General features: G+C 35.1%; 1 protein-coding gene across 1 annotated transcript in view; it reads left to right on the top strand.

Moving 5' to 3' along the window:
* PTAR1 (protein prenyltransferase alpha subunit repeat containing 1) overlaps positions 1 to 20,825 on the top strand; it is a 42,438-nt gene extending 21,613 nt beyond the window's left edge. Inside the window, exons 4-7 of the mRNA XM_067315461.1 lie at positions 342 to 446; positions 4,279 to 4,492; positions 9,864 to 10,180; positions 11,626 to 20,825. Coding sequence (XP_067171562.1) covers positions 342 to 446; positions 4,279 to 4,492; positions 9,864 to 10,180; positions 11,626 to 11,974 — 985 coding nt within the window. The 3' untranslated portion in view covers positions 11,975 to 20,825. The remainder of the gene's footprint in view (positions 1 to 341; positions 447 to 4,278; positions 4,493 to 9,863; positions 10,181 to 11,625) is intronic.
* Positions 20,826 to 21,368: the final 543 nt, after the last annotated feature.

The following is a 21,368-nucleotide window of genomic DNA, read 5'->3' as shown; positions in this document are numbered from 1 at the left end:
TGAGATGCTTTTAGAGCATGCAGATAATACAAACACAAATACTCAAATACAGTTGACTCTCTCGATGATTTTTGCTTAGGTTTGGGAACCAAAAGATTGTGTGTGTTCGGGCTAAGATACAGTTTTTTTATTTGAGTTTACTTTTGTTGGGCCTGGTTAAATAGGGTGTGCCTGATATAATGGAATGGGTTAATCCACTGAGGACTTTATAAAAGTCTTGTAGTTTGATAGTGAAGTTGTATTATGCTACAAAGGAAATGCCAATCTATTTGTAACTGGGATTTGTCTTTTGTTTTTGGGTTATATCTTTTATTCATACAAATTTATTTTATCTTTTATAGGAAAGAATTAATACTGTCTGGCACTTTAAATCCACTTAAAGATTTGCATCTTGGAAAACTGGCATTAACCAAGTTTCCAAAGAGTCCAGAAACATGGATTCATAGGTTTGTTTTTGTTGTCTTGTATTATGTCCCAAAATTTAAACCTTTTTCACAGTTTTTCTTCTGTGAAGGAGAGAGTGATAGGTGAAGGACTTCTAGAATACAGCAGATTCTTTGATCCAGCCATAAAATTGAGTGCTTTGGCTTTTGAAGACACCTTTCTATATTTTGTACTTAAACTAAAATCTTCTGCACCTTTTTATGTTGTATATTTTTAATACAACTTTGGAGGGAGGGGGATTACTCTTCCTAATGGTTTATCATTTCTTGCAGCACCTAAAATTCTCAGTTTGAGAATTCTGATTCAAATAACAGTGAGTATTTGAGCATTGCTGGTTTTTCCCCCCCAATTTAGTGCCATATTGCTTGCTTACAGGCATTCCAGAAAGACAAGGAACTGTTAATTTTTGTAACTGAAGTTGGGCTCTTTTCTATTCCATTATGGTCTTTTTGGCATTGTGAATTTATTTTTGTCATGTCTGACTATGCAATGTCATTATGTCATCACCATTACTGAGCACTGAAATAATAAAGCACATTTTTTGAAAAGGTAACTCCATTATTGCTCAAATGCACGAGGCTATCTCAGTTGTGATTGAGTGTATATAAAATACCTGTAGCACAAATGAGTAAAGTATAGATACATAGTTCAACTTCATAATAAAAATTCCTGGTATATGCATATCTTTTTAAATATTTTAACATGATAATTCATCATTTTATAGACAGCTTTCAAGAGATTTGAATGTAACACATTAGAAAGCAGTTCACAATGTTTACATTTTGTGTGTCCAATGTTAGAACAACGAAAAGTTGATACCCCGTTAAGGGATTCAGGTTTATCAAGAATTAAATAAAGCTTCAGTCTGACTGATAACATACAAATTTTTGGAAGTGGGAGTTATTGGTAAACTCTTCTTTATATGTGCATGGACATAAAATTCTGAATTTTAACATAGAACGTAATACGTTTTATATTACTAAGTTTTATTTACCTTAGAAGCACCCACATAATTTCCATTAATTTCTTTCTTAGTAGTGTTGATATAGCAACAAAGTTAAAGAATTTTTGCAATCTTGACATTTCATTTTGTTGTTCTCCAACTGCTTTTCATCATCTCCAACTTATTCATGCTGCATGACTGCATTGTATGGAGCAAAAGGAGCATGAAGAAATAATGGGGGGGAGGGGGGTGAAATCTTGCAGTTTTCCATGCTTTAGCCCTACCTACATAGTAGGAAAACTAATTTCAGCATGTAACTCATGCTGAACCTGGTGCCATGTGTATATTTTGATGACCAATACATTCTTATGAAATTCATCAGAATTGTAAGTTCTTAGTATATCTTTACATCTTAGAAATAATAAAAATTTCTGTCTGTAAGTTCTATACAGTCCTAAAATAGGAATATTTTTACTCCTGTTGTAATTAGTTGCTCTTTCTCATGATTGATCAAAACAAAAAAGGGGATTTGAGAATGGATTTTACAAATGTCTTTTTCAGATTTGGTTGTTCTGAACAAGATTAATAGTACGTGTTAGAAAACAAGATGTGCAAGAATTTTCTTTCTTCATCATCATAGTGGTCTATTTAGTATTTTGTGTCACCATATGCTACCAAATTGCAAAACAGAACTGCAAAAGAATTGAATGGAGCAATTATTAAGTTCAGTAAAATATATTCAAAACTCTTTTTTCTTATACATGGCATGTACACTCAATATTGCTGTCAAAGCATCTGTCACACAGTTTGCCATATGCATTTTGCATTGCATTTTGCAACTCATTTCATAACTTTTTTGAAGTTTTATATAGATCTCGTGCATATATGGTCAGTATATTTACTGATTGCACAATTGTCATCAAGTAATCCTGCATTCATTTACTGTAATTCCAGAAACTGAACCTCTCAGATACATTTTGCCTAAACAAGACATTTCTCAAGCATGCTATATCTTAAGTAATAGAAGTAGGAACATATATAGAGAGAAAGAAAAAATCAGATGTTTCTTTTCTCCAAATTTTTTAGAGCAAAAAATCTCTTTAAAACTTCTGAAATAATATAATGATATTCAATAGGTACCGAACATATTTATTAAAAATCTTCTAAGGTAGTGTTTGACTTTCTTTTTTCCCATGAAAAAGTCTAGAAAGTAGCTCAGACTTGACTTTATATTTTTTGTCATAACTGGAGACTATAAAGTCTGTATTTTTTCACACGCTTCTATATTTCTCATTTATCCAAATTCCTTGTTTTATAAACAATCCTCATTTTAAGAAACAAATAATTTTAGGATTAAAGTAATCTGTCTTTCATTGTCTCTTTTAGTATATGATTTTACCAAAAAATCAATATTAAATAATGTTTATCCTTTTTTTAAAGAATGACTTTCTATTCATTCAGTTTTCCTGCTTAAATGTTTTTAGAATTTCCCATTTCTTGCATATCTGCTTATTGAAGTTCAAAAACACTAAGTGGTCAAGTTTGGTTTAAAGACATTTTTAAAGGGCAAAAATTAAGTCTGCAAAATTACTACACTTCATTTCAAAAAATAAAATCATGTAACAGTCAAAGAGCATGATTTGTTTGGCTGTCTATTTTTAGTTCAAGTGAATGCTATATAGGAATCTAGTGTATGAATGCAGGTTGAACCCACTGCTTTTTATTTCTGCTGAGACTCACAGTTAATTCAAAAATTACATGCTAGTGAATTATCACTATTGTCTTCCAGTTTAAATCTTGCTTATAATAACTGAAATAAAAAAAAACACATTTTAAATAAAACATATAATAATACTAACAAGCAGGAATATTATAAATGCTTTCATGTAAGAGAAAAAGCAGATAGAGTGCCAAAATTTTTTTTAATTCAATTCATCTTAATTTTAAGATTTTTTGCTAAAGGTTGCCACCTTTCTCAAAGCATTTGTTAGCTGCTTGTGAAACTGCTGTGAGCCAGTACAAAATGGGGACAAAATTAAAAAAAAAAAAGATTCACTGTCCAAAGGATGCCCAGCTTTCCAGAGGGTTTCTGGGGGTCCCATAGCCATTTTCTTGACACATGCTACTGCATGAAAGTCTTAATGACTATGATTCTTTCTAGCTTTGTAAAGAATTCACAGATATACATTTTCCGCAGTATTGAAGACACCTCTCAAAATGCAGTTCTCATTTAAAAATTCAACTAAAAATAAATCCAAAATAAAAAGCCATATAGGAATCACTGTTTGTCTTGGTGACTTCAAATCAAATGTATATAATTTGGTAGTAAAAATATTTGTTTCATTTGTGCCCATAACCCTTAAAACCTTCAGTCTTGTTGCACTTTCTTTCTCCTGTTAATGTACAGAAGTTAATTTTGCTTGCTGTGAGTAGTACTGACAAATGTTAAAAGTAAATATGAAGTGCAGTTAAATATTTTTATTGAACCACTTTTTCTGACTCATTTTTTAAACTTTGTTTTAATGCTACAGAAGTCTCTGAAAGAGGCACTTATCAGAAATCTCATGCAGCCAGTTCTAGCAGTGTTTTTCCTAAAAATGCTATTTCCTTTTCTTTTAGTATGCTATAAGTAGCTGTGACAACTTACAGTAAGTGAACAAACAGAAATACAGCTGGAAATGTAGATTACTGTGGAATGTGATTGTAAAGCAATAGCTTTCAGTATGAGAATAGCTCAGCTGATTGTTTACTTCCTTTTTATTCAGCCTCTAGTTACAACTTTACTGAGATTCCTTTATCTGAGCTAAGTTTGCTTGATCAATATAAATGAAAAAACTTTTTTTTTTTTTAAATTCTGCTCACATCATTAACGCTGTACACCATTTAACCAGACGATGGGTGCTGCAACAACTAATTCAGGAAAACTCCTTGCCCACTCTTGTGACTAAAGGAAATTTGGGAGCAGCACCTGTGGAGAGAATTCACCGACTAGTGCAGGAAGAAATGGATGTCTGCTCCGAAGCTGCTGGGAGATATCCAAGCAACTACAATGCCTGGTCCCATCGCATCTGGGTTTTGCAGCACTTGGGAAAGCTGTCTGTCAAGGTATAATACAATAGTGAAAAAAGTTTTTTTGTTTTTAAAAAAAATGGTTTGCCAAACAGGTCTATGGCTTGGAGGGAGAGTATGATTTTAAGTTACCACAGGCAGACAGGAATTTTAAAAAGACCAGGCAAAATACTGCAGTAGTGAGTGCTATTTTGGATTTTTCTTGCTAATGTAGCTTCTGCCCAGCTGTTGGTACTTAGTCTTAATGAATTGGTAGATAGGACTCTGGGAGCTGAAACAAAGAAGGGACAGCTGAGCATTAAATCCCTAGTGCTGAACTTGAAGTTCCTAATAGAATAGAAAGATAATTTGTGACAGATACTATTTTCATAGTGTGATGTGATTTCTTGTTGTGCTATCCTTATTCTGCTTCTTTATGGTGTCAGAATATTGAATGTTAGGAAAAAACTGTTGGAGTTTTAGAGAAGAAATAATTGTGCTTGTAACTGGTTTCTTCAGCTCCAAGAGCATCTTTTGGCAGAGCTTGTACTGAGTGCTCTTTCAGTTTCAGCAGGGATGTCTTATGCAGTGGGAAAAATTTCAAGTCACATGGTAACATGTAAAACATTCAGACACCTGTTGTAAGTAGAATTAATTGACATGACATGATCTAAAATTACAGGTGCAGTTTTATAATATTGTGGTTTCTAAGCTGTTAGGTGAATTCACTGTTTATGTTAGGCTGAGGCCATAACTCACTCTTTCAGCAGAAGTTATTGCTTTTTGTCATCATATAAAAATATAGTGGGAGTAAGAGAGGAATTTATAGACAGTTGTTGAGTCTGAGAGCCATTATTTTTATGTTATGGGCCAGCTACTGCTAGGGGTGGGTGTTGTTTTGCTGATGTTTCCTGTTAATTGTTACCTGGCAAACATTAAAAATAATGCTATGAGTTCAGTAGTAAATGGAAAGTATGTTCCAGAAAGTATGTTCTCTCTGACAGAGAGAGCCCAGAATCAGGTCTCATCGATGAAGTAAGTTTGTATGAAAAGGTAGTTATGGAAAATTCAGAAGAATTACAGAATCAGGATGGATTGGAGGTTAGAAATCAGGGGTTAGAGATCTATTTATGTGAAATAGGGACTTTCACATTAATCTTTGCTAGCTCTATTAAAAAGGAAAAAAAAAGAGGGAACAAAAAATGTTAGCACTATTAATTAAAATGCAATTGTTGTATCCTTTAGTTGACAGTAGTTTGAAGGTGAGGACACCACCTTGAGTGCTTTTTACATCTGCTGTTCTGTAATGTTTTAAATAAATGGAAAGAATCACAACTTGATAGAAATAACTCTTCTCAGACTCAGAATTTGTCTGGTGGTTTTATTCATTGGCAGTTGTGAATGCTTTGTATAATGACAGGTCCCAAGCATGGCTGTGAGGAAATGATTTAAATTTATTAGGTCACTCCCAAGTGGCCTTGGCAGCCATCCCAGTTCCCCTACTGGTCTCCTTTTCATCCTTGGTTACTAAGGAAGTGATTGTTCTGTCTGTTTTCGTCCAACTGGCTTTCATACCCTTTGGCAACAATTCACTAGTGTCACTGCTCATGGAATAGTGTGTTTAACCCATTGGGCAGATCCCCCATGTCGATTCCCCATTCTTCCATGACAACACTGATGCATCTCCTCAAATAACCTTGCAATACATGCTTGGGGTGCAGGAAAACTAGGAAACGGTTTGGAACATAAAAGATGATAATTTTGTTGATAATTTTAAGATACAATATTTTTCTAGGGAGCTTTAAAAGACAGAATTAGAAAGTGAGTATTTGCCTGATTTGGTATAGGGGAAAAAAACAGGAAAAAAAAGGAATTAAGGAAAACAGGGAAAAAGGACATAACAGATTTTCATAAAAATAGAAAGGTTTCTTCTTGCTTAGTGGGTTTTTTTTGCATCATCAGCCAGTTGTGTGTCTAAATATCTGAAAAGAACTGTAAAAGTCATTGAGACAAAAAACTAGACCTGTGATGAAAAAGTCAGCCAATAAAACAATTACTGCAATTCTTCACCATCTAGTTCTTGAAAGTGTGCCTCAAATTAGAGGACCCTGTATTATTTAAGTCCATGTTCTTCTTACCATACAAACTTTGCTTATAGTCTGATTTTGTTTTTTCTTTAGGCATTTTTATCCCATGTGTGCAAGAAAATAAATGCCCCTCAAAATAATGGATATGTTGTATATTTATTGAAACTTCTCAAAACAGGTTTATCAATTATAAAACTGTCAGGTTGCTTTAGAGGGAGAACTTTTGCTTTTGAGTTTATTTCTGAAAGTTGCTTGAGGTTTGGTTTGGTTTGGTTTTTGTGTTGTTGTTGTTGTTGTTGTTGTTGTTTGTTTGTTTGGGGGGGGGGGGTTGGTTTTGTAATCCTAGTGGTTCCGGAACTAAAACATTTTGAAACTCAGTTCAGACTGGGTGGCACTCTTCTCTAGGAAAAATATGTGAAATAAAGGAGGGGAAGGTTAGGCCCTATATGAAGATTTTTTTACAAAATACAAATGTTTCCTCACTCTTACATTAGAGAGTAGAAAGTGTTCTGTCTTGTTTAAGTATATACATCTCAACTTGTTTTTCCTGCAATATTTGAACTGTATTAGCAGGTTTGCATAATTTTTGAATAATATTAATATTCAATTTGTGTTTGTCAAGAATGGATTATTCCAAATCAATCTAATCCTTCTATTATTGGAGTACCTGCATCATAAAAGAATAAAACACTTGACTTCAGTTAAGTTTTTATGTTGTCTGACATGACAATGCCATTAGCTAATGGGGGAAACATGGGCTGGAAGAACCTACTAATGTGTGGGCACATCATTAATTGGAGAACCAGAATTAAGAGTGTTGTACCAATATAGTCCATGAAAATTCAAGCCCATCTTGACATGTTGGAGAAGTTGTTTAGCGGCAAAGCAGGGTGTACTTCAACAAAGATGTTAAAAAAGCTTTCTCTTTAGATGGAAATAATCTAAGATAAGTTTTATTTGTTATGATAAAAGTTTATTTTTTTTATGTTTATAAGTTTATCTGTTTCAAACTAAGGCCATACCTCATCTTGTGAGCTACCCAGAACACATAAGTATGCCATAAGATACAAAGTAAGTTTTTTCCTGTAGTCATTCCCAGTAAGGCTTTGTCTTTTGCTGGAATGACTGGATCACCAAAGCTTCCTGATTTTTATGTGAGAGGAGGCTGACATATTTATCTCATTATTCTTATGAACATTTTTCACTGACTGGGCTCCCTTTTCATTTCCTCATTGTCCCAGACTGAAGAGGAAGTTTTAGGCCGCAGTTTGTGGTGGTTACCACATTAAAAAAGAAAGGAGGAGAGGGAGGAACGGTATAAGAGGGAGCAAAAATCCAGAGGTTTGAGAGAGGTCACACTGAATGCACTTTGCAGCAGGTTACCAATTCCATTATACTCTCTTTACCACCTAAGATAAAAGAGGGTCCTTGGGAGAGGTGTCAGTAATGGAGAGGGAGATGTTTTCATGTTATTTCCTCTTTGATTCATGGAAAAATAACAACCAACTTGCTCTATTTAGTGTTGAAATGGAGATAACTGTTGACTTAAAAAAAATTTTTTTAATGGCATTTTAATTGGATGTCAGCCTTTAGTTGTTTTTGTTTTGGTTTGGTTTTTTTACTTCCAGTTCTTCAAAGCATCTTTCACTGTTACCAAACCTCTGAGGTTCCTAGAGGAGAAGCTTTTTGTTTTATTAATAGATCTCAAGAGATTTGATGGAATTTTTCTGTCTTGCTTTTCTAAAAGAGGTGTTCTAGTTCAGATAAGGGGTGCTGCTGGGAATCCTATACCCTGTTTTATACAGGCAATTAAAATACATAATCACAGTGCTCCCCTCTAACTTTGTAGCTTAAAACATGTCAGTTAGATCTTGGAATTATCTTATTTATTTGAGTTGCACATTGTGTTTAGCATCAGTTCCAGCGGAATAAGGTTTGTCTGATTTTTCTCATATACCCTTTGAGCCTTATGTTGTTCTTAGTAGAGTCTTAAAATAGTAGTGTTCAGTAACTTCCCAACAGATCTGAAGTTACTGTCTTAAGAGAGAAGCTGGTCACGTGGTTTAAAGTGCAGGACTGAAAATGGAGAGTTTTGGCTTCCTTAAGAGACCATGTGTGGTGTCTTACTTGATAGTGCACATCAGTTTGCTGGTCTGTAAAAGGAAGATTGTGCTGATCTCTCTTGTCAAGACAAAAAAAGCTTGCTGAATTTTTCGGGTAGGAGATGCTATTTATACTGTTTGCATTTGATCTAATACCTTTTAGAATAGGTATGGTTTTATTTCCAGGAGGCTGTCTCTGTTGTGCTCAGGAGAAAAAAAGAAGTACTTCTACCTATGTTCTACCTATGAAACATTCTTTGTATCAGTCGAACTTATTAAGTGAAGGAGGCAGCTTAGAAAATGTGATGAAAAGGGAGAATATGCTAGTAAGGTTATATCCAGAGTCCATAGAAGTAAATGAAAAAGGTACAGTTTTAAACTCTTCAGAGAGTTTAAAACTTCTGGAGGAGGAGCAATATGAAGAGGTTAAGTCCTCTAAATAGTACATCCATTAGCTCTAGTAAGAGAAAGTAAAGTAAAATAAGCCTTGTCCAATAGCCAGACTTGTGTGTCTTCCTACTAATAAATTCTAGTTATTCTGAAGGCTTAAAAAATTCAGAATGAAAATTATTTGGTGCCAGATATGTTACAAATACAGCTGCAGCATCAATGTACGAATACATCATAATTCATTTGAAAGCCTTTCTGGGAGTTTACCCCTTAGCTATTTTAAGTCAAGCAACTTAATTATGGACATACAGTTTTGTATTCCGCAGGTTCTAGGACTTAGAACACAATGTTATGGGTTTAAATTCTTTCTTGGAAAATGAAAGTATAAATTACTTTAAATCTCTTCTCTTTTTTTTTAACAGCCCTGCATTCTGACACACATCATTCACTAGGCAAAATTTAAAATCCTTTACATGGTATCTTCCATGTAGTTTGGTGTACCTTCTGCTTCTCTCAAAATAACCTTTATTCCTAGCCACTTTGAGATTTTAAGCCAGTGCCTATTTCTCCTCCTATTTTTTTTTTCTTGATTCTGTGGGAAGGTTTCTAAGACTCCTACCTTTTCAGGATTTGGAGAAAGTGTAAGTGCTTTTGTTCAGGGATGCCTAGGTATCTGTCAGGGCACAGTGGACAAAGATGATGGATTATTTAGTTTTTCTATGTCTATTCTAAAACTGTTATCACAGTGACTGTAAGTTCTGAGAAACTCCAATGGAGAGAGAACCTCAGTGTGGAAAAGTATTGGTAAATTCTTCCTGTATACTGACTGATTACTGCTTTTTGTTTCAGGTTCTTCTTGATGAACTTTCTTCCACTAAATATTGGGTGTCCACGCATGTTTCAGACCATAGTGGATTTCATTACCGCCAGTTCTTACTGAAGTCCTTGATAGGCAGAACTATGCCTGACAATAATATACTAGTACAAAAACAAATGGTAAATGAGCAAAACCCTAGCCTTCAAAAGGAGGAGGAAAGTGAAGCGGCAGAGGCTGCCTGTGCAGAAGAACAGAGCATGGATCTCCCCCGTCATTTAAAGGAAGAGTTAGAACTCTGCACTGATTTGATCGATACTTACCCAGGGCATGAAACTTTGTGGTGTCATAGGTAAGAGGACTTGGTCAAGAGTGTTGTTCTGATTATTGGGTTGTTCTTTGCCTAATGTTTCCAGAAAAATAGTTGTTCTAAACTTAAAGTGTACTGATCAGTAACAGACTTCTAATCTAATGTGTCCTGAGTCTTTGATTTTTCTCTTGAACCTTTTCCAGAGCTATTGAATGGAAAAATTGATTGGGCTTAAGCACCTTGTAGGCATAAGCTCCACGTGGCCCTCCAGAGGGCATTTGGTGCCAGAGACATCCTTACTGTTAATCAGCCTCCTCACACTTAATGTTTAAAAGGGCAAAAGATAGACAAAAGATGCTTCAACTGCAGAAAACCTCTGTATTGCCAGCTGGATATTTGTGCCTGACTGGGTAACAGCAGCATTGTCAAAGTGACACTGAGCCTTTTTTTTGCTTCGTTCTACCAAAATGGATGAATACATAACATACTTTTGTGTTTGATCCTCTCTCTCAGTGCAGTGTTTCGTTACCTAGGAGGCCTGTCTCACTCTGAAAGCACAGTGACAAAACATAACTAGACAGGGTGGATGTATGCTGATATGGCAGCCAAAGCTGCTACAAAAAGTGTATGTTGCATGAAGTGGTTGGATACCTTTTCCAAGTAAAAAATCTGTCTGTTTCTTAAATTCGGGACTAGTCACTTATAGGATCACATTTCTACTGTGTGGTAAATACAGAAAGACAGTGTGAGAGGGAAACAGCTATTATATACATGCAACAGTTGCTTTCCCCAGTTAAATCTCTGTTTCTTTGACAAGTGTTGTCTAGGCTGAACAGAGGGACTGCACTGAGGACTTCTGGTACCAAAGTATCTGTATTTTTTGATGCAGCTTTCAGTCAGAGATCAGACATCATGGGGTTACAGGCACATTGAGATAGCAGGAATCTGGACATGAGGCATAATGCTTATGAAGATCCTAGATTAAACCTGTTCTGCAAATAGAGAAAAGATCTTCCTGTTCAGCTTTGGAACCAATGTAACACAGACAGCAACAGCACATGTCCTTCTCCTTTGCCTGTGCAGCTTATCTTCACCTTGGCATAAAGTAACTCAGTGCATGGTGCCTCTGAGCTTGTTCTGTAACATGTGATCTGTGATAGTGGATTTTGTGCAGTGATATCAGTTTGGAAGGGAAAGCAGTAAACTTTACAGTTCTTTAAAAAGTGTTTGAGATACCATTGGTTGGATGGTGGTATAATTTTTACTTCTGAGATAGACATAGAGAAGTGCAAGGGTTCATTTCCCTTTGTTAAACTAGAAGTTAGCACACTCTCCATCAGCTTTCAGTAAGCTGGAGTTTACTGTGTTTGTGGGAAAATCTGATGGGATGGCAAACTGACATTTAATAAAAATACGTTCAGCAACTACAGTAAATTATTTTCAGTATATGACTTTTACTTTCTTTCTTCCTTTCTTTTTCTCTGAAGAAGGCGTGTGTTCTACCTTCAGCACCACCTAAGCAACAAAATTCCTCTTCTAAATGTGGTGTTGTCGTCTGTGGACAGCAGTGATGAAACTTTGAATCATTCACAACCCAGTCCTGCGACCAGTCACATGGCACAAGCTATGGATGTTGATGGTTTGAATGAATCCAGCAGCAAGCAAGGTTATACCCAAGAAACAAAACGTCTGAAGCGTGCCCCTGTGCAGGACTCTCTTGGCCCAGAATTGGAGTACAGGTTCATTGACAAAGTTTTATCAACTTGTAGAGACATGGAACAAGTCAGATTTGCTACTGCATATCGAAAATGGTTAGTTACTTTTTTAGGTCAGTGAAGAAAAAGTTCAAAGCCTGCAGGGTTCTTCTTTTAGTGCAATATTCTCTTTTCAGACACAAATGCATGTCTTGGTTGCAAGTGTTAGCTAACCATGTGGTTCTCACTCTTTTAATGGTCAGTGCTAAAGTTCATATTCAGAGTAGATGTCTGTCACCTTATTAAAGAACTGGCAGACCGTTTTATTAAGCATATACAGTTTGCTATCTTTAATCCTTTTAAAAATCATTCTCTTTCTACTTGTGGCAGCTTCCTATCATACTATTTTCCTATTTTTTAACTTCTGTGTTAAGATGGACTCTGAATAACTTGGCTTAAAGAAAAGAGTCTGAAATGCTTTTGAAACAGGTGGAGTATCTGGAAAAGAAATAGGAGGATCTGTCAGTATCAGCTTAACCTGTTTCCAGTTTGTTCCTCTTTACTATAGTAGATCCTGCTAGTAACTCACAAAAGCTTATTGGGTTCAGGCTTTATTCAGTGAGGGCTATTACTTTTGTGTTAGTAATCTTTGGTAGGAGACCAGACTGCAATGTTTCTTCTTCCAGTTTCCATTAACAGTATTGGAGTCATGCTTGCTATTAGTGTAATTTGGGGTTTTTTGCTTGTTAGTTGTCACATAAGATTGATATGAAAATCTATGAAGTTAAAATTCTTAAAAGCAGATGCAGGAAAATGAACTAATTTTCTTCCTCACATGTGTGCACAGTCAGAACTATATTGGAAACATTTTTCTTTGAACAGACATCTTTACGTTCATTTCCTACTTTGTATTTATTTATTTATTTTACCTCAACAATCCAGAGTTAATGACACTTGATACACATTTCTGAATGTATTGTGTACACTACAGAATCACAGCCTGCTAAATCACATATTTGTAAATTGTACATGAACCAAGACTGTGCAAGTCCAACAGATGATGAGGCAAAATAATTCTGCTGATTGGTCACTGAAACTATACAGTCTAAAAAAAGAGGCAGGAGGGAGCTATCTCTTCCCTTTTGTTCTTCTACAGGGCTTCAGTTTGAGTTTGTTTTTTTTCTTTTGGCCCTTCTTTCAGACAGCACTTCTTCTCCAACCATACACCTCTGTTTACATAACTGTAAATGTTAAGGAAATCTGATACACAAATTTCTATTCCAGTGGAATTAAACATGAATGGATTATTTTGTAATTTCCTTAGAATTTACCTATTTAAGGGAATTTTACACTAATGGAATTGTGGTGATCCAAAGACCCAGTGCAGAAATATTGTACAACTGTAGAAGTTTGTGCAATGGCATCATTACCTCTGTTCAAAACAGAGACTACTTGCTGAGGGGATTAGATATTTAAGCTAAAGCCTTTGCCAAAATGCTGTATGTGTGTCTCCTGCCCAAAGTGCCTCTTGACTATAAGTTTCAAGCTGTTGTTTCTGTTGGGCAGAGAGCAACAGTGAGAGAGAAACAAACAGAGGTAGCCCACTCAAAAAGTTACCACTTGAAAAGAAGAGTGCTTGAAATATGTGGAATTCCAGCAATTCTAAATAAGTTGGTGGATAGGAGTTACTCTTTCCATTTCAAAATGGAGATGGACTACCTCTGGTCTTAGTATGTTCATAAACTCATTTCAGCCACAGAATAGCTAACAGAGACATTTCTAAATGTACACTCTAATGTTTACAGTTTCTAGATAAAACTCAAGCATCTTCATGGCAAAGCTTTGCCTCTGTGAGCATCTGTACTTACCACTTTAAAGCTGGGGATATACATGGCTGTTTGTTTTCAGATGCTCTGGGATACTTTCTTCAATGATTGTTTTAATTACAGAATAATGTAATCATGTGGGAAGGAGGGGTTGGAATGGAATGAGAGGAGTGTTAGGTTATATGATGTTGTCTTTATGACCATTGAAAAACAAGCAAGAACTTTTATCCATACTAGACCGCAGGTTGTCTTCTGTGTTCAAAAGACGTATTAAAACAAATGTAATAGCCTATGTCAGCTTGGGTAAAGATATCCCGTTAAAGACTAGTGTGTATCTGGAAAGTGTGAAGTCAGCTGGCATTCTTTGTTATGGATCATGTTCTTGGTCCTAGGTTACTTAGTAACTTAGTTGTTTTGTCCGTTTACCTTTGCAAAACTTACCTGTTCATCAGAAAAGTATTAGAGGAAGGAGCAGACTGGGAAGTGGGGGCAGGACAAGAAATACTGCTTGAACTGTGGAAGGGAAGAAATGCTCTCTTCTCCTTGCACTGGAATGACTGAGATTTTCAAAGAAACTTGCAAGAGTACAGCAGAATCTGACTTGAAATCCATTATATATTTTCTCTAGACTGTAATCTGGGGTCTTAGTTGGCTTTCTTAGAAATATATCATGGAAATACTGTGATGTCAAATTTGACAGTCCTTCCATCATAAACACTTAAGATCAAACTGCTGCCATCAAATACATGTTTGCAGCCCCTATTTATTGTCATCAGGGCTTATGCATTATGCATGCTTGTGTGAATACATGATTTGATCCTACATAGCTGAATAGAGTTACATTATGTTTTCATACCTGGAAAACGTTCTGATAATTCTGAGTAGAGATAGCGCTAATAATTTATTACATTTACAAAACACTGATGGCTGTAGTTTGACTCCAAAGTGTAGGTTTTTAAAACCTACATCTGATGGAAACATTCTCCTTTTTGTAGCCAATGAGAACAGTTACATTTAAGAAGTATTTGAGACCATAGTTTGCCACACAGAAAAACAAATAGTGTAAAAACAAAAACAAAAAAAACCTGATTGCAGCAGGTCATGTTTTCCATTTTGGAAGAAATGTATTTAGTAAACTGTCAGTTTTAATTTTTTCATCTTAACAGTATAAATGATGCTAAAGAAGAAAATATATAGTTAAATTATTCAAAGCTGTCAAGTCTCTTATGTGAGGCCTCTTCTATGACATGATTGAAGATATATTTCCAATAAATTATAAAAAGCTCAGAATTGTATGATATCCTGGAACCATGAGTTTTGTAACATAATCAGTTTAACCACTCAATATTTGGTCAGAGCCTCATTTGGCCACTTTTTTTTTTTTCCTTAAATTACTTAAATAGCAGTTTTAAAAAATTGGCTTCAGGGCCTTGGCAGTTAACATACATAAAAGTTACTGAGAACAGCTCCACAGTGTTAAGTAATGTATGTTAGTCATTTTGTGTTTCGGAGATCAGAGCATTTTAACTTAGTCCTGTTGTGGAGGAAACATCCAACTGAAGCTGTGGAGTAGAAGGCTGTCACTCTTTGAGGTTCCTTCCGATATAAATCAAACTTTGTACATCTGTAAACATCTTCATAAAAAGTTCAGCATCTTTACTGATTTTATCTTTTGCTGTAATATGTGCCATTTAAATTGATTCGAACTTTCTGTTCACTGGATTAATCTGTGAGCAATTTCTTTGTGCTAGAAATACATCTGTTCCTCAAAATCTTTTATTTAACTTGAAACTACTGAAATGAGAACAGAAAGGATCATATTTTTAATGTGTTAAATTCTATGCTGTTACATGCATTAACTATTACTGCATTGGCATTTGGTTTATCATCTTGTATGTTACAACCACTGGAGCAACATGTGCAGCATTAAAAATAGCTACAATAACAAACTAATATAAAGTTATTATTGGAACCCATCCCTGTATTTACTGTGATTAATATTTGTTAATCTATTCATGCTTGCATATTACAGTATTTTGTTGACTTTTTACACATTTTTTATACAGTCAGTGTCCTTGTGTTGTTTAATACAAAGAAAAGTAAGTTTTCAGTTTATACTGATTGATTACCTTTTACAGAACTTGTTCAAAGAGAAATAAAGTGTTAATATAGGAAGAAAGCTTAGATTCTCTTTTGCAATCAAAGTTTCAGGCATTTCAAGTTTTATGTTAGTGCTACCTAATCAGAAAGTGTAGCTAAACTTTATGGACAGGAGTAACTTTTTACTCTAAGTAGGTAATTAATGAAGTTTTAGAACAGTACTGTGTAATAATGATGAACAGAACAAAGGGTCTTGAAAAGGCTTGCCTGCATAGCCAGCTGAGCAAGCAAACCTTTTCAGAATAATGTATAATACAATGAACACAATGTGACTACCACAGAGTAATTTAAGCAACGAGTCTTCAGAGACTTGATGATTGAATTTTTGGGCAAGGGTTTTTTCCTAGTTTTGCTTTACCTTCTGCATGAGAAGAATGGTCCTCAGCTTTTTGGATTTAGTAGGAAGTGAACCTTTGCACTTAAAATGGGTGAAAAGAAAAACCCTATTGGGCTGTATCTTCTACAGAGACTTTGAAAAAAGCAGTGAAGTGAAAGGTAGATGTGATTTCTAAATGCATGTTTGTCCTGTTCTCTTTTGATGATGAGAGTTCTTTACACTTAGAACTTACTGGGGAGAGAGAGGGGAAATCACCTATTCTTAAATGCACTTAACATTCAAGTTATTTTCAAAGGAAGGCCAGTGTCCTTGTCTAAGATAATTTTCCTTCTTTTTTTCCAATGTGTTCAGAGGCATGTTTCCTTCCAAACTTCTTGTCTGTTCTTCCAACCAGCAAAGAAGAATGTAGCAAAGTGTTGGAGAGGTGGCCTCATTTAATATTTAGGTAACTCTGACTACCTCCCGAAAAGTGCTCTGATTAATGTCCTTAAGTGGAGTTCATCAGGCTCAATTTTTTGGTACCTCATATTAGGTCTAGATCCTCTTTCAGAGGTAAAAAGGAAGAGCTTTATCTATGAAGCCATCTAGTTTGCCCAGTAGAGTTCAAACAAGAAAAAATAAAGGAAAAACTTCAAGTCGTGGTTAAAGTCAGGAAAACTATAATTTGCATTAACTTTCATTAGGCTTTTCCTCTGAAAAAGCAATGTATTGCTGAAAGATGGAGGAAATATGTGCTTCCAAGAAATTCTTTGTAGTCAGTTTATGCTTTTGGAATATATAAACCTGACACTTCCTTGTGGCTTTTACTTAGTGTGTAATGTTACTTCTCAGGGCATAGACTATCATAGTGAATTAGGGTGCATTTTTAGAGTTTATAGTCATTAATTTAAAAAAAGAAAAAAAGCTAAACATATAATAACTGGCTTTTAAGATTTTTTTTGTCTAGAATAGTATTTTATATCTAGCCACTAGCTAATACTGTACCTAATTATCTGCTTTAGACTTCCCATCTTATCTGCCACCAGTACTCATCTTCCGTACGCATATTTTATTCTGTATATTTAATTACTGTTGCAGTCTGGCAGAAAGTTCCTGACTGCTGGGTGTCATCTGAAATCTCCCTAGTGCCATTCAGTAGGACATTTTGTATCTCAGAAGGTCATATCTTGTAAAGCTACAGGATGTTTTTTCACTCTGTATCTATGCTGACACACTATGTAGCTTAGATTTTTATTATTTTTTTTTTAAGTCTTAGTAGGAGTCTGAACACTAGAATTACAAAAACTTTTAATTATTGATAGCCAGCATATGTTTATGCATGAAACAAATATTCTAAAGAGCAGAACTCTTAACCGAAGTCTAGTTTATTAAGCATCCTTATCTGTACCATCTGGAAACTGCTGTTAATCCTACATATAGATAGTGAGGGAGGAGAAGGAAAAAGAATTCACAGCAAACAAGGTGCATACTTTGTTCACATGACACTTTCCAAATAGAATATAATTATGGTAAAACAAAGAGATTTTCTTGGAAGACATCTTCTTGTACATTCATTATGTACCAATTTCATAACTTTGTTCACCAGTAATACAGTCACATTCCCTATATGGCTGTGATGAGTGAACAAATGAATGTTTTTTAACATAAGATTATGCTGTTGCCTGTTACTGAAAAATCACATTAACGACATAAGGTACCAGAACTTGTTTTTACAAGACGAAATACATGTATATCTACTGTGACAATTTCCATTTGTTCCAGTTCTTTCTTTTTGTAGTAGCTACATTTAAAACTGAGTAATCATCTTGTAAAAGGATGCCAGGGAATGGTCGTCTTTAATTCCATGTAATAGAAAATAGGAGACGTCTTGAATGATTTTAAGTAGCACTCTAACCCATGATAGTGAAGCTCAGCACTACAGTATTTATGTAAGCTATTAAACACTAATTCTGTAACATCATCACCCCCATCAGAGTACTATTCCGTAGGGCAAAATGTTTATTTTATCAAGATATACATGAAAAAATATTTAATTCTCACATCTTTTATAATAGGAAAAAACAGCTCTTTTAACCATAACAATATTTTGCATTTTATGAAAAATTCTCAGATACACAGTTGTGACCACTGTGAATTTTATACAGATTTCTAGTGCTGATAATTAGATAAATGGTGAGTTTTGTAGGAGAAAGAATAAAATGATGACAAAACACAGAACAGTAAGACACTGGACACCGATAAATGACCCGTGTTCTACAGCATACTGAATATAAAGCATTAAGTTTGTCTTTCACTGGTTCTACTTTGTTATAGGATAAATTTATTACAGAGATTATTTTTTGTCATCAGTAGGAGATCTTATCTTAGCAGGTATGAATAAATGATCTGTATTTATTCTCCCACAATAAGTGTGTGTGTATGTACAGGTGGATGGATGGTAGTACTGTGTTAATGTAATATTCTGTAAAAGGACAAAATCTCCCATATATGCCTATTTTTATGCAACACTGGTGATCTATGAACAGATCTTTTTCTGTGGAAGACTTAAGATAAGTCTTTGAATCTGTCTAGATCCCTGCCAATATCAGGGTTTGCTGAAAGCAGAGATATCTCTTGCTTCCCCTCTGCAGCTTGGTCTGCCTTCATTCTGTGATCCTTGTGGATGAACAACATTTGCCCAAGCCAAATTATTGGTGGCATTGCCTGCTTTCAGTGTTTGTAGGGAGTGTTTGAGACAGTGAGTGAGTTTGTAGGGTCCTGCAAGTTTAGCTGGGAGAACTGAGAAGCATTCAGTCAATGTCCTACCTGCAGGATACCTTTCAAGAGTCCTCCAGAAAGGAACAGGCAGGCACATTATGGATGAAGTGCTCTAGCACCTCAGGAAACTAGGAAGAGGAAAGCATGTAAGACACAAAGTAAACTGAAAGTGATGTTTGAATGCAAACATCAAATAGTCTTTTTGGTACTTTCTCATTCTCAGTGTTTTCTCATGTGGTTCTTTTTATAAAAATAGATCACATTAAAAGATTCTTGAAGTTACTAGTCATGTTGAATGCATCCTGCTTCTAAATTACTGAGTTTTAAATCTCTCCCAGAGCCTCAATTTTATTGGAAAGTGCTAGCACCTTTCCTCTCTTCTCCTAGACAATGTGGTTCATTTTGAATGTCTTAAAATGAGCACCTAAAATCACAGGGCATTAATGAAAATATTGTTCATCATTTTAAATGCAAAACTTAAAGCAGAGACATTTTCTGCTTATATGGGAAATATGGCTTGTTTCATTTTATCTTACTAGCTGCTGGGATGAAAGGCTGAAAGGATTTATGGGAAGCTGTGAGTGGGTAGGTATAATTGTGGGGTCCATTAAATCAGAGAGCTTAGTGTGAGCAAGTAACAAATCCTTTAGAGTCCTTGTACAAAAACAATTTGCAGGATCTGGTCATTAGTTTGTTACCACTTTGTGTGCTTGATTTTTACTTCTGTTAAAATGAGTGACAGTATTGCCACAAAATTCAGATAGGATCAGGCCATACTGCAGAAAAGATATTAGTCGCTACGTGGTGGCTTTGACATATTTAGTGTGATGGATTGTAAGTGACTTCTTTGTCTTATGCAAATGGTTGTATTTATGGCTTCATAGGAAAAAGCTGTTAGGGTAGTATTTATTCATTAGCACTGTTGTTGAGAAGAGACTGTTAAGATTGTGGAATGTTACAGGTTTAAAAGGACAGCTAGAGAGAAATATGAGTACTACCAGATATAAACAGCTAGGAAAACTTTTCTTTCTTTTAATGGAAAAGATTTTGTACAATGTGCATGCATGCAAACCAGGGTAAAGCACAAGAAGTTTGGAAAGTATTGCATATCAAGACATGAACATAGGTTGATGACTGAGCTTGATGCCAGATATTTAGGGAGGGATGGTGAGTTTTTAGGTCATAACTGATATAACCTTGAAGGAAGGAAGTCTTAATAAATACCAAGTGGCTGAAGTCTTACTGTTCTCAAAGTGTGCTATAAACATTTATGGTGCAACAATAAACTGCACATCTGTCATCCTGTCATCTCACGAACATTTATACCTAGGTAACAGCTAGTTTGTTTTTTTTAAATGCAGCTACTTAACATTGATTTGAGATGTTCTAGAATTATTTGTTGTCATCTAGTACTAGCTCATTTCTTCCACTTCTTTTAATCCTTCTCCAGTGGAACATGATTATAAATCTAGCTTTGCTCTGAAGGGAAGTTGAAATTCCACCATATAAACTGTTCAGCTCTCTGCTGTCTAGTTAGAAACATAGGAGGGCATTCTAACATTGCTTTCTAGTTGTGCAGACTGAGTTTTACCTTGTTTATCTCAAATATTTTGTATTGCATGTTAATTATATTTTTACATATCCTAATAGTGCAAAATATATTTAAAAAAACACCCCTTGAGTCCTAACCATTCTATGCAGATGTCTTCCAAAATTTACAGGTACAATTTTAGTGGTGGTGGTTGGTAAATGGATTTTTTCACTTATTTATCAGCAGACTTGTTTTTATATGTATTAGTGACAGAATGTACTAAGCACAGCTGTAAGTTATTGTATTTCTGTAGAAAATGGAAAATAGTGTAAAATTGTTTTTGTTAAATGTTGGCAGTTTTTAAATAAAGTTTTCATCTCCTAAAAAATCTCTGTGTGGCAACTTATTTAACCTAGAGTCCAAATTCATTGTTTACAAACAGATATCCTTCTTAATTAGTGCTGATCTCTTTTCCATGGTAAGCTGCTTCTTGCAATAGGGACTGCATCTTCTTGTATGAACAGAACATAAGGTAGTGTCAGCACATTTAATTCACAGTCTATTTAAGCATCAACAGTTAAGATATTTTCAAATGCATTCCTGCCTGTTTGGTTTGAGCATAGCTTATTCAGGGATGAAGAACTGTAACTTTTGCTTTTAAGAAATTTGCTTTTGACAATAGAGAGCTGATGGCACTATCTAAAGTTGTAAAACTTTGACGGCTGAATGAAGTTCATGTTTCTGTAACGTCCTTGATTTTCAGCATCCTGTGTATTAAAGTGCTTGCCTCTCTTAAATCTGGAGGGTCAGCTATAATAGCTTATGCCACATGGACAGTGGTCTTCCTAGGATCCATAAAATTCCCTGTGCTTATAATTATAGATTGGTTAGAAAACATACCACATATCTTAAAAGCATGAAGCTA

This window comes from Apteryx mantelli, chromosome Z, assembly GCF_036417845.1.
Source record: "Apteryx mantelli isolate bAptMan1 chromosome Z, bAptMan1.hap1, whole genome shotgun sequence".
Taxonomy (NCBI): Eukaryota; Metazoa; Chordata; class Aves; order Apterygiformes; family Apterygidae; genus Apteryx; species Apteryx mantelli.
The sequence above is the reverse complement of the archived record's forward strand: the minus strand, read 5'-3'. Positions and strand labels throughout refer to the sequence as shown.